The sequence below is a fragment of the Mus pahari genome, chromosome 7 (genome assembly GCF_900095145.1).
Source record: "Mus pahari chromosome 7, PAHARI_EIJ_v1.1, whole genome shotgun sequence".
NCBI lineage: Eukaryota > Metazoa > Chordata > Mammalia > Rodentia > Muridae > Mus > Mus pahari.
In genome coordinates this window covers 2,984,444-2,998,299 of record NC_034596.1, presented here as the reverse complement: position 1 = coordinate 2,998,299, position 13,856 = coordinate 2,984,444, and the positions used below count along the sequence as shown (strand labels likewise).

Genomic DNA, 13,856 nt, shown 5'->3' with positions numbered 1-13,856 from the left:
AGAGAGAGAGAGAGAGAGAGAGAGAGAGAGAGAGAGAGAGAGAGAGAGAGGTTCTCTGGCTCTTGCCATATGATGCTCTGGACTGCATTAGGACCCTTCCCCAAAAAGGCCTACCAGAACAGTGGGCCTAAGTAAACCTTTTTTCCTTATCACTACCTTGACTTAGGTATTCTCCCAATGAACAATAGACTAGTATGTATTATATAACTATATAGCAGAGACATTTAGTATTTAACTTATTTGATATCTTGAACACTATGGGGTTCCTTAATAACAATAGCAATAATGTAAAACAAAGGCAAGTCTCCCTCAAATACTTTCTAGACTCTAAAGATGCTAAGACAGAAACAGGGTGGTAGTTCACAGGAAACACTGTTTGGAAGAGACCTTAGATAACTTCTTTCAAGAACAAAATCAATTTATTCCTTTCCTGGCTCCCCTGTGCCAGACACACTATTCAAGCAACTAGTGATGCCCTGGTGAATGGCAAAACCTTCATCTCACAGAGCTGACATACAGCAGGGGAGATCAGAATGAAAAAAGAAGTAAACACACACACACATCAGCAGTAACAAGCATGAGGCAGGCCGTGATGAGAGAGAGTCCTTCTGGTGAGGGGTTCTGCGTAGGCCCAGTAAGCCAGAAGGCTGGGGAAGAGATGAAGAGTGAGGGAAAGGCAGCTGCCTTGCTGGAACACCTGAAGGGAGGCAGCCTAAGGACTTGAAAGTGATGAAGAAAAACTTGGCAGTCAGGAGTTTGTAAGTTTCCATGTAGTCATTTCAGCACAGAACTAGGAGGAGGGAAGCTAGAAGAAAAGAACGCTTCATGCAAAGGAGACAGTTTGGTTGTAGAAGACCTCAGGGAAATACGTTTGAGTGGACATACAGTGCTGAGACATTCTGATCATGGTTCTAGTTCCCCATCTTAACTTACTTTTAAAAAATGACCATTTTAAGCAGAGAATAGGAAAATAAGCTATTTCCATAAGCTCACACTAATTTGTTCTGGGAACTCTGCTCCGATTACTTCCCCTAGGCTATATTTTCTTTCCTGATGCTGATTTATGTGTAACTCAAGCTCCAGGAACTCTGATGTCTTCATCAAGAACAAATATAGACACACACACACACACACACACACACACACACACACACACACACACACACAAAATGGACTACAGAATAAGCTAGTTACAGCCTAGACTACATAGCAAAGCCCTGTGGAGTGGGGGTGGGGGGGAGAAAGGTTTAATACTGGAGAATGAGCACCCCATTTGGGAATGAAGAGTGGATCCACTTAATGTTGCAGCCCTTCTAATCCTAAGAGAGATGGTACATCTCACAGTAGTATCCTTTCAGGTTTAAGGGTCTTGGAGCTATCCCACCTTCATGGAGGTGGAGACACACCTGGCAGCTGCAGGATACAAGACAAAAATCCCTTTAGTTGAATTGGGTAAACATTACACATCCAAGGCAAGTGAACAGTCAGCCGGATGTAGCACAGTATGCATTTCTGCAGCCTCCTGAGAGAGAGACCAGTGGTTTTGACCTTTATGAACCTGACAGGAGGAGTCCACAGAGATGCCCGAGAGCCACTGCACTGTCTGCATCCCTGGGCAGTCTGCCCACAATCTAACCTCCTAGAGGGTAAGTGGAGGCCATGGGTTATTAACCTCACCTCAGAATCCAATAATACTGTTTAAGATGATGCTTCCCAGGCTGACTAATCAGAAGGCTGTGAATTTTCTTCCTTTGTTTTTTCCTTCAGTAAAGACAGCAGGGCCCTAAACCCAGAGTTTCTGGCTCAGTAGGTCAGAAGCAAACTTGACAGTTTAAAGTGCTTCATGTATGACCACATTATGTGGCCAGGTTTTGCAGTGACTATTTTAGTGGGGCCTGTAGTCACTACAGGTATCCAAACCCCAGCTGAGATACTGCTGACCCCTAAAGTTTGAGAAGTCATGAGGATGTTCCTGAGACAGTGTGCCTCAAGCAACCATGATGAATACGCTATGAAGGTTAGGGTGTGGCTGAGGAGACAGCCTCTTGGAAATGTCTAACCCTGAGGCAGAGGGACAATGGTAGTGCCGGCCTCTACTGCTCACCTTTCCTGTAAAGGGTTTTAGAGTTTGTTTGTTTGTTGTTGTAGTTTGGTTTCTTTTCCCATGAGAAATCCTTAAAAGAAAACTCATGTCCGGTGCTAAAGGGTTAAGGCTTGAGAACTAAGAGTCTGCCATCACTGTTATGATTCAGCACACACTGCAGGGGTTTCCGGTTCCCTTTTTTTTAAAAAAAAAAAAGAAGAAGAAGAAGCTTAGGCACTCTAGGAAAACAAATGAGTCCTCCTGGCCCATTTGTGAGAGGCGCAGTGGCTTTCCTCAAGGGTCAGCCTGAGGCACTGCCTGGTCTGCTGCGCACCAAGGTGTCTGCTGCGCACCAAGGTGTCTGCAGGAGAGGCACTCGCTGCCAGTACAAATGACTGAATGGTCCCTCTGTGGAAGGTCTCTGAGAAAAATCGGTTGGAAGCCTATCTAGCAGCCTATAAATAAGCTCGTGGAGCCCTACCCCCACTTTATGCAAAGCGCTTGTCTCGGTGAGATTAGAGGATTAAGCGCTCTGTGTTAGGTGAAGAGGAGTGCGGAGAGGCCTGATACTTAGAAGGTGGCCACACTTAGCAAAGTAAACTAAGATGAAAGGCACCCTTTCTGAGCTGCCATCACTTTCATGACAATTCATCATCAGGCAATGGAAACCAGCAGGTGCAAACATCCTTATCTGGGTTCATGGCAAAGGAGACCAGGACCCCAGGGTGAAAGGCTTTGTTTGCCTCTTGTTTACACAAGTTTAAAGGGCCATGTAAGGTCAATGGGGCTATCTCAGAGCATTAAGCACACTTATTAGGATTCAGCCACAGTGCAGCACATCTCAACTCACTGACTCATGAATCTGAATTCTAAAATTACCTGACCAGTTATGACCAGCCGAGGTCATGTGTAAGATTTAACCAGCTCTTCCATACTGCTCTGTATTTTTCCTAGACTGTTCCATTCTACAACCTTCAGAGTTACAATATCTGAGTCTAGATATGATCTGATGTTAGATTGTTTTGGGGAAAAGCAACACATTAAGAATCGTCAGCAGCAGCCTTGGCAAGCAAGTGTACCCCTCCATGAAGGAGACCTAACTGTCAAATCTGCCATGTTGCTTCTGTGCCGCTTCACTCCTCTCCAGCACCAGCCTCTAAGCTCTGCCACTCCCACTTACAAGAGATGACAGGGCTCGGGCGGTGGACTGGTTTGTTGTCCCTGGTTAGGGTCTGAGAGTCCATGGTTTTGGTTCCAGGTCATCCTTCCTTTCATTTTATTCTTTGCTTTTGCTTTTTGTTCATTTCTTTCTTCCAGAACGAACCTTAACCTTCAACAGTTAAATTATCAGTGCTTGAGAGATAAAAAGGGCATCCCTCCTCACAGATGGGCCACTTAAAGACTGCACTGATGGGTGGTTATCTCTCAGGCCACAGGAAACAGGACTGTTCTGAATAATCAATTAGCTAAGATATGCAAAGCACTTAAAAGAATGACCTCCACCCAGTGCTTATGCAGTAAGTGAAAGCCATTATCACTACTCTTAGCAAGCATCCTACTGTGGCCTTTCCAGGCTTCTTCAAGTTTTCTCCTTTTCCTCTTAACATTTTAACTAGTTCTTTTCAGTGCAGCAACTACACTCAATTGTTCTCCCCTTTAAGGAATATTCTCAAGTTTTGTCAAAACCCTAGCAACATTGGATGTACTCAGACACTTTATCTTTCAGTAAAGCTTTTACCCACCCTTCATGAGAAATGACCCCACTGTTGCTGTGGAGAAACTGGCAATCTGTTGTAAACAGTAAGTTTTCTCTCTCAATCTTGAAGTACTGGGGGTGGAAGCCAGTGACTGTACATAGGAGGAAGACACTCTAAAACTGTACATAGTAGGAAGGCACTCTAAAACTGAGCCACTGCCCCCAACCCCCTTCCTTCTTGACTCTTGAGAAACAGCTAAGGAACTTTTTGTCCTCTGCTAGAGTCTCTCAGGTAGCTGTGCCCCATGGCTTTTAGGGAAACTATTTTTCTCTTTTGGGGGGCTGACTATGATATTTCAACCTGAGGATTCTTGTCTTATGTCAATTCTGGAAAAAATGTAACCATTTGTTCTTCATCCTAACTCTGAAGTGTTTAGATTCTAATTAGATGGCTGTTCTCTGCACTCCATCGCTGAATGTTTCAGCTCAGAGTTTCCAAGTCTATGTTATGTGTTAGAGATTTTTCTTTTCCTCTTTTGAGTAGGGTCTCATGTAGCCCAGACTAACTTCAAATTCCCAGGTAGGTAAAGCTGGTCCTGCACTTTAGATTCTCCTGTTTGGGAATTTTGCATTGTGCTGGACATCCCAGGACAATGCAAAATTACTGGATGCAGTCACTCTGTCTCCAGTTTTGGAAAATTTTCTTACACATATTTTCCAGCTCACAAATTTTATTTTTACCTGTGTCTGATATTTTATTAACACATCCACTGCTTTTTTAATTTAAAAATTATTTCATTTTTGATTGTGTGTGTGTGTGCATGTGTTTGTGTGTATGTACTTGTGCACATGCATACAGGTGCCTGTGGAGGCCAGAAATGGACACTGGATCCCTTGGAGCTGGAATTACAGGCAGGTGTGAGCTGTCTGATGTGGGTGCTGGGAACCGAACTCCAGTCCTCTGCAAGGGCAGCAAGTGCTCCTAACTGCTGAGCCGTCTCTCCGTCCCCCACCCCACACACCCTGAGATTTGGGGCTGCAGAGATGCCTCAGCAGTTAAGAGCATTAGCTGCTCTTCAAAAGAACCGGGATCTAGATCCCAATATCTATATGGTGGCTCACAGCCACCTGTAACTCTAGCTCCAGAGGATCTGATGCTCTCTTCTGGCCTTCTCCCACTGTCAGAACATAGTCCTAGAAAGACACTGTGTGAGGAGAATTCTGCATACTTGTGAGAAAACTTCAACAAAGCAAGGTAAGAGTTGTAAGAACTCAGTTTCTTTAAAAACATGAAACTGTTCTTAGATTATGCTTTCATGCCTCTTTCCATTTTTCATGTCTACATAGCGGACAGGAGTGAGTTTATATCAGATTATTCATTATAGATGACTGTTACTTGTTTATATGCTGCTGTGGAAAAAAATGTTTCTGCCATGTGCGTGTGTGTGCAGCTTGCCTGTCACATGAGGCCTGCCCTTGTGACTTCACACTTTACTCATGTGACCCTCTTGACCCTCAGAGTATAAACTGTCTGACCTGAATACAACTGGCTGTGGCATAAACTTCAGTGCTTTTCATTTATTGGCTCCATTCCCCCAGGTCCCACGGCCTCTAGAGCAGTAAATAGTACACAGGTGTATATGTAGGAACACCCATATACATAAAATAAAAATAAAGCTTAAAACATTTTCCCTTTCCTGTCAGAACTGCTTATGTGCTGCTGCTGGGAGTCTATTTATGGATATCCTATCCTGCTCCCTCGCTTTATCTGTCCATCTTTTAACTAAACCTCACTGTTTGGCTGGTTTTTTGAGACAAAGAACCCACTCTATGGACCAAGGTGGCCCCTGGGACTCATGGAGATCCACATGCCTCTGCCTCCCAAGTGCTAGGATTAAGGGGGTGTGGCTAAACCTCACTTTCTTGATTACTAGAGCTTTATAGTCAGCCTTGGTTTTACCAAGGGTGACATTTGCCAACTCTGTTCTTTCTCAAGACTGTTATAGTTACTTTGGGTCTTTTCGTTTTCTAGACATATTTGTAAAGTGAGTTTGCCAGTTTAACAATAAACAGAAGCCTGTTGAGCATGGCCCAGCAGCATATGCCTACAATCCTAGAACCAGAGCAGCAGAGGCAGGAGGACCCCCAACATTCTAGGCTAGGCTAGTCTACACAGTGAGGTAGAAGCCAGCTAGGGTTGCATAGTTAGATTCCTAAGTTCCAACCCCAGCCCAGACCAAGTATGTGTTGGGTCTCTGACTGGTACTCTCTGTAAGTCAGTTTGAAGCTACATCCTAATGTAAACACCAAGTCTTCAGTTAATATCATGGTGCACTTGCAATTTACTTAGGCTCTCTTAGCAAGGGTTTATAGCTTTCAGTGTTGAATCCCTTTCATTTTTATTATTAGTCTTTTTGTTGGTGGTACTGGAGACTAGGGCTAGGCAAGCACATTATCATGGGCTGCGGTTCCCCGTGTTCTCTATGCTTTTCACCTTGCTGCACACTCCACGCTGACCTGCATGCTCTCTCTAACAGTGTTTGCACAGGCCCCACAGCACTCTAGAGAAGACCATGCTACTTCCCAAGTCCACTTTACTTCTTCTCAGTGTTTACACTTTGTGCTGCTGGCTAGGCCTTCTGATGTGACTGTAAATAGAGATAATAAAGTTAGACTACGGAGGAGTCCAGGATTCAGTCTTTAACAACCACACTATCCGGCGGTTTCTGTATAGGTATTGTTCAGGGAGAGGAAGTCTGTCCTGTCTTTATTCCTGGAATATGTAGGGAGAGTTTTACAAATGGCGCTGTTCTCGATCAAATGCCTCTTCTACTAGTATGATTTTACAAAGTTCTTTAAATTGTTAAATACACTGATTTATTTAATATAGTACATACATTTGTATTGCTTGGATACATTAAATTGATCATGGTGTACTAGTCTTTTCACATATTTTTTTTTACCTCCTGTAAACATGACAGATTCAACAGTAAAGCCGTCAGGACATGGAGTTTTCTTTGTGGGAAATTAATTATGAATTCAATTTCTATAACAACCATTTAATTGATTTTCTTTTTATTGCTAACTTATGTGTCAACATTTTTTGGTGTCTTTCAAGAAATATGCATATTGCATCGGGGTTATCCTTTTTGCTTTTTATTTTTTGAGACAGGGTTGCAATGTATAGCCCTGACTGTCCTTGAATTTGCTTTGTAGACCAGGTTGGCTTCAACCTCAGAGATCTACCCACTTCTGCTTCCTGAGTGCTGGCATTAAAGACATTCACTAATACACCTGGCTGGGTTACTAATTTTATTTAAGCTAATATTTCATCTCATACTTTCAATTTCTGTAATATCTGTAGTGATGTCCCGTCTCATTCCTGACAGTGGTGATTTGTACTGTCTCTCCTTTTTCCTTTATCTACTGATTGTTAGGAGTTTACACTAAATGTATTGATATTTTTAAAGAACTAAATCGTTTGATTTTTCTCTTCTTGATTTGTGTTTCAAAATGAACATTGCAGATAAAATTAAAGGCTCCTTCATTCCCTTCCCTACATACACCCCTACTTTCTACTCCCCAGCAACCCCCTCTCCTGAGGGTCACAATTACTATTCTACATAACATGCATACTCACATACTGCTACCTTGTGATACTCTCCTGAGATCCTCCATTCACTTACCATGTTTCCTGCCTCTGCAGCTAGCCGGGCAGCATAGCGGGCTATAAGCCGGTGTTCCTCATCCAGTCGGCTAGGACTGTCCAGCACACTGTCAAGGAGATAAAATTCAACAGATGTCCATCAGACATCCTAGTTCTTGTCTGATCCTCAGGAAAAAAGGCTTGTAACTAAGAATGCTAAGAACAATACGCAGAGGTCTGAGGCACAGACAAGAGTCTTCTGAGACAAGAAGATTTCAGGACACAGTGAGGCTACACATACCATCCCCTTGCATCTGCATCTGCATCAGCAAAGGGGCAGTGCCTTTTTGAAAGAAGGGGAAGAAAAGACATCCTACAAAAGGCCTAGCACTGTTCAGTGCTAGGTCTGGAACTAAAAGAAGACTTAAAAAAAATATGGGATCATGAAAAACAGAGGGCTAAGAAAAAGTGTACTTAACACTGGATGAAGGAAATGGGGGATCCCGACCAGGGTTGGCTAAGCAAAACTCTCAAGCCGGAAAGAGCTTGTAGTATTAGATATTCCCATTTAATACCTCCTTTCTCGTCTCTTAAAATGCTCATTTCACAAATGGGCACAGTTTGGAGTGAACTAGTCCATTATTATTACTATTACTATTACTATTACTACTACTACTACTATTATTATTATTATTATTATTATTATTATTATTATTATTATTATTATACTGAGTTATTTCTGTATTTCCCACACGGAGCTCCCAATTCTCCTGCCTCAGTCTCTCCAGAACAGGGATTGTAAGTGAGTGCTACTGTGTGCTGCCTCACCCATTATTATAAACATGTAAGGATTCATGCAGATGAGATACTGGATAAAATGGTACCCTACAAAATAAGTTCAGCTCCACAAATATAGCCGGCTTTTTTTTTTTTTTTTTTTAGTCAGGCTCTCATTCTGCAGCCCAAGGTTGTCTTGAATTCACAGAAAGTGTCCTTGCCTCTGCCTCCCAAGGGCTGGGATTACAGATGTGAGCCACCGTGCCCACTAAGATGCTTTAGGGACTCAGGGATGATGATGACCTCATCAGAATGTGAGAAACTAAGTCAAGAGCATAGTAAGTTCCAGGTGTGCCTGGACCACAAAATGAGTTCAAGGACAGCTTGGGTAATTTGTTTCAAAATAAAACATAAAAAGGTCTAGGGCTATTGCTCAGTGGCAATGCCTAGTATGTTTGAATCCCTTAGAGCAATCCTTAGTGCCACAGAATAAAACATCAACAACATAAAATTACTAGCTTGTTATTTATCTGTCTCAGTTTGTTATTTATCTGTTATAGTCTTAGAATCAGCCAAGAAATCTCTGTTTTCCTCAAGGCCGTATGGGACTTGTGCCCTTAGACTGCAGATGGCAGGTGCTCTGCACCATGGTCACCAGTCCTGGCTCGCTAAACCTACCATTAAACTCAGGGCTTGACTGTGAGGCAGCGCCCCCTGCAGTGCTCTGCTGCTGGTTGACACCAGAAGCTGTCTAGGACCCTGGGCAAGTGCCTTTGCTGACAGAACATTACTTACCCTGCCTGAGATAAACACTTCTGTTCTCAGAGACCAGGAGGCTGGGACGAGTACACAGAAACATCTGTTGAACAGGGAGACTCTCTGACAGAGTCTGCAATGATCCATTCCTTTCTCCTTCCCACAGGAGAAGCCCACCACACCCACCCGGGAGTCTGTAGGACCTGATTGTTCCCCCAAGACTTTATATAGGGAGAGGGATATGCCCCTAAATACGGCTGTTGCTTATTCGTACTGGTAAAACTATTAGAAGCGGCATGAAAGGCACTAGCTAAAACAGTCCTTTCCCAGTGCTTTTATTTTATGTGTGTGTGGTATGTGTGCATGCATGTGTGTTAGAGACTACAATGGCGTGCCAGTGGAGGTCAGTGGACAACTCAGGAACTAGTTCTTTCCTTCTACTCCCTGGGTTATCCTGTTCATTTCCAAGGGCCTTTACTTGCTGAGCCATCTCTCAGGCCCCAAACATCCTTTTAATGTGTATTTTCCTCAAGGACAATGGCTGAAGGAGAGAACATAAAAGCTATGTCCTCTCTGAGAGAGGTCCGGCTTTGGGAGTTCAGGCTTTTCAGGGGTGTACGGACTCTTCTGGTGTCACCAGCAGGGATTGTACCTCTCTTCAGAGACTGTCTAACTCCATGCTGAGGTAAGTGCCAGGCTTGGCCAGGCTCCTTTCCTTGTGAAAGCCAATGCTTTGGCAATTAACTCTGCCAATCACAGCTGGCAGCTGTTCAAATACACCACACAAGCAGAACTTCTCCTGTTGGCAAGCCCAGGAACCAGATCTCACCCCCTCCCTCAGAGCAGCCTTGGCTGCGCTCCCGGTGTTGCGGCTCTACCGACTAACCGTGTGCAGTGTTGCAGACGAGCCACATAGGAGGCTATCAGCGCATGCTCATCGGCCAAGAGATTGGGCATGTCTTGGCTATACTGTAACCTGGGAACGATGGAAGCAAAGACAGCAAGCGTAACACGAGTACAGAAGAAGAAATGAACATGGATTAAAGTCAGCAAACTTAAAAGTAAAACAAACAAATCGTAATAAAGAAAAGGGAAAACCACAACGCATGATGGAGCACGGTGTTAGGTCATGGAGGTCAGCCCCTGACACATAGCAATCTTTCCTCTCTTTGGTTGACTGAAACTTGTCCTGAATGGAGAATCCTGTTCTGCCCACGTTGTGAACTCTAAGATAGAATTACTTTTCAGGAAAAGTCCTCTGGCAGAAAAAACAAAAAACAAAAAAACAAAAAAACCCAAAAAACAAAACTGAGCACAGTCAATCTATTTATTACTGAGTGACACCCTAATAGTATGCTTTTATGGCTTCTTTCTACACTTAAGAGTTTCCAGTGTTACCACACACTACTTGCCAGGTAAGCATTTCTATTTCTACTGAGATGCAAGTTCTCATAGAACCAGCACTTGGATGAACTTGGTAAAACTGAACCTAATCGTAAAACAGAACAGTGAGTCTCTCTCTTGCGGATATATGGAAGCTCCATAGCGTATGCACTTAAAAAAGTCTAGAGCAACAACAACTTTTAGCTCTGGAAATGATAACATTGCAGAGTCATCTCGTTAAGCTAGTAATCTAGTCACTACCACTTAATCACTGTCGCTGTCTTCAGACACACCAGAAGAGGGCATCAGATCCCATTACAGATGGTTGTGAGCCACCATGTGGACTCAGGACCTCTGGAAGAGCAGTCAGTGCTCTTAACCATTCAGCCATCTCTCCAGCCCCAACTTTATTTTTTATAATCACATTCATTCAGGTGTGTGTGTGTGTGCGCGCGTGTATGTATGTATATATGTGTGTGTATCAAGGACTTACTATGTAGCCCTGGATGTTCTAGAACTCAAAAGACCACCTACCTCTGCCTCTGAGATTACAGGTATGTGCCATCATACCTGGATATTTCTGGATATTTATAAAAATATTTTATTTTCAATTATATATAAGTATGTGTGTAGGTATGGGTTTGTGCATGTCAGTGTAGTATCTCAGAAGGCCAAAGAGGGTACCGAAGTCCCTGGAGCTGGACTTACAGCTGTTAGCTAACTAATGTGGGCTAGCTGGTCCCCCAGGTTCCAGGGGAGTCTTCTGTAAGCATATTAGGATTACAAATATGTACCATTCTATCTACCAGAGAAACTTGTGCAGGAGTGCTTTCACCCACTGAGCTATTGTCTTGGCCCTGAATTTCTTCTTTTTAAAAGGACTGAAAGAGAAATGTCCTCTAAGGTTTCAGGCATTTGAGCACGTGGTCCCCAGTTGGTGGTGATGTTTGGTGAGGTTTAGGTGGTGCCACTGGAGAAAGTATGTCACCAGGGATAGGCTTCAGTATTAAAAGCCTCCCACCACTTCCACTTTGTTCTCTATGTTCCATGCCTGCATCTGAAAGCAAGTGTTCTCAACTTCTCTATGCCTGCTGCCTACTGCTCTGTCTCCCTATCATGATGGGTTCCTAACCCTCTGGAAATATAAGCCAAAAACAAACAAACAAAAACAGTAAGAACAAATAAACCCCAAAGCATTCTTATATAATAAGTTGCCTTGGCTATGGCATTTTATCACAGTAACAGCAAAGCAACTAACACAGTGTATCTGCAGATATGTGTACATGTGTGTGGAAGCACATGTATGTGTGTAAGGTCAGAGGACAACCTGCGTGAGTAGGTTCTCTCCTTCCACTATGTGGATCCGAGAGATGGAACTGGATATCAGAATTGGTGGCCTGAGCCTTTACCTGCTGAGTCACCTCAATGGCCCTGCTATTCAGTTTTTCGGACATGGTCTCATACATCTCTGGTGTATGAGTTTTGCTGGTCTCAAACTTAATTTATGGCTGAGGCTGGTGCTGAACTCCCCTGCACTCCCTCAGACAGGGTTTTTCTGTATAACTATGGCTGTCCTGGAGTTTACTATGTAGACCAGGCTGGCCTCGAACTTGAAATCGGCCTGCCCCTGACTCCCAATGCTAGCATTAAAGGTGTGCACCACCATGCCATGCTGGTGTTGAACTCTCAATTACCCCAAATGCTGGGATTACAAACATGTGCCAACATATTCTGCCACAATTACATCTTTAGAACTAATTAATTACTGACAGCAACCAAACAGCTTCTATTCTAGTGGAGGAGGTGAAGAGTAATCATCTTCAGAATGTATTTATTTTGTGCGTGCACCCACATGTGTAGGCACAAGTGTGCCATAGTGAGTGTGGATGAGAGAGGTCAACTCTGTGGCACTGGTTCTCTCCTCCAACCATGTGGGCTCTGAGGTGGAGCACAAGTCCTCAGGCTTAGCAGCAAGCACACCTACTCACTGAGCCATCTCACCAGTCTAAGAGTAATAATATTACAATATAATCAAATAATAATGATGAATATTGTGCAGAAAAATTTTGAATATGAAATAGATGGAAGGTTTCAGAGTTTTTAGATTAGATGGTGACATGACGACAGAATCTAAGACAATGGTGTCTTTCACCTCCTTAATTTCTATTCAAAGTGCTACATATTTAGGGGACTGACCTCCAAGGAAGGCTAAAAGCATCAAGTGAGTTCTAATGGTGGGCAGTATTCATGACTACTCTCTGCCTCTGTGGAAGCAGTGCTCCCAATGACGGCTCGGATCCCAGTGTCTCTGTCCCCTACTCTGAGGGAGTTCAGCCACTCGGCCGTGCTCAGCTTCCCATTACTCAGCCCACAGGTGCCCTGAAGAAGCTGTAAGAGATTCAGTGTTGTACCTTTGGGTTTTCCCCTGCAATCATCAGAAGACACTATTAACAAAATAGAAGTGAAGTCCTCCGTAACCTGCTGTATTGAGAGGTCATTATCTCCTGTGTTGAACTCAACAATGAGCTACAACAGACTGCTTTCCAAAGCACTGTTCCTTGGCTATGATGTCCCAGAGTGTAATAGGAGCAGTCTGTCCTTAGAAATGCAGCATATCAGCTTAGCATCCTTGTTCTAAATTCATTAAGCTAAAATGGCTGCTTTTCTCAAAAGGCCAGACAGTGAATATTTTAGGCTTTGAAGCCCAGGGGATTTTTGCTATTAACTGCTCACTTGTCATTTTAGAGGAAGCCGCTATAGACAGCATGTAGTCAAATGCACAGGGCTGTATGGTAATAAAACTTTATTTACAAAATGAGGCTGTTACTTGCAGGGTGCAGTTTGCAGATGATTGTTAGCTGAAATATAGTCTAAGGCTGAACACAGTTCACTCTGCATGCCAACATCTCTGTAGGGCTTGGGAGTCTTTATGTTATATTTTCAAATTTGGGTCAATATTAGGCTCTAAGGAAGCACAGAGCAACAATGACTGGTTTGACTACTTTGTTTAAACCAACTTTGACTCCAAATATGTTCTAGAGCCTCAGTGCCTTAGGTGGATTTAGGTGTCCCCGGAGATACACTGTGATCATGGTGAGAACCGAAGAGGGTACACTCTTCCATGGTGACACAATCCTGGGATGAGAAGCTCTGGAAGCAGCATGCTCGATTTCCTGGTAACCCTCTTCAGCCAGTACCAACAGGCAAGGTGCTCCAAATCTAACGGGGCCATTCCAGGATGCAACATGCTAGCTGTGTTGTCCCTGCCAGACTTGTTGCACAAGTCTCAGGTGCTCTTCAGTTTGGTCTAAGTTTGAAGGGACTGTGGTAAAACCTACCAAAGTCAGGCATAATGAATGAAGGCCAATGCACAAGACTAGAACAAAGAGCCCCATGGAGTACCTGATCTTTGTGATTAAACCATAAAGCCCGGTGTGGTGGCACACGCCTTTAATCCCAGCACTTGGGAGGCAGAGGCTAGCAGATTTCTGAGTTCAAGGCCAGCCTGGTCTACA

At 43.6% G+C, this 13,856-nt stretch overlaps 1 protein-coding gene across 9 annotated transcripts in view; it reads right to left on the bottom strand.

Moving 5' to 3' along the window:
- The window catches only part of Dtnb (dystrobrevin beta), a 130,328-nt gene that overhangs the window by 41,287 nt on the left and 75,185 nt on the right, over positions 1-13,856 (bottom strand). For 7 of the 9 annotated variants that reach the window (XM_021201499.1, XM_021201498.1, XM_029540709.1 and 4 more), the window contains exons 5-6: positions 9,845-9,934; positions 7,466-7,553 (exon numbers count right to left, since the gene is read on the bottom strand). In XM_021201499.1, the coding sequence (XP_021057158.1) occupies positions 7,466-7,553; positions 9,845-9,934 (178 nt within the window). The remainder of the gene's footprint in view (positions 1-7,465; positions 7,554-9,844; positions 9,935-13,856) is intronic. The other 2 variants (XM_029540706.1, XM_029540708.1) reach the window with 1 other exon arrangement.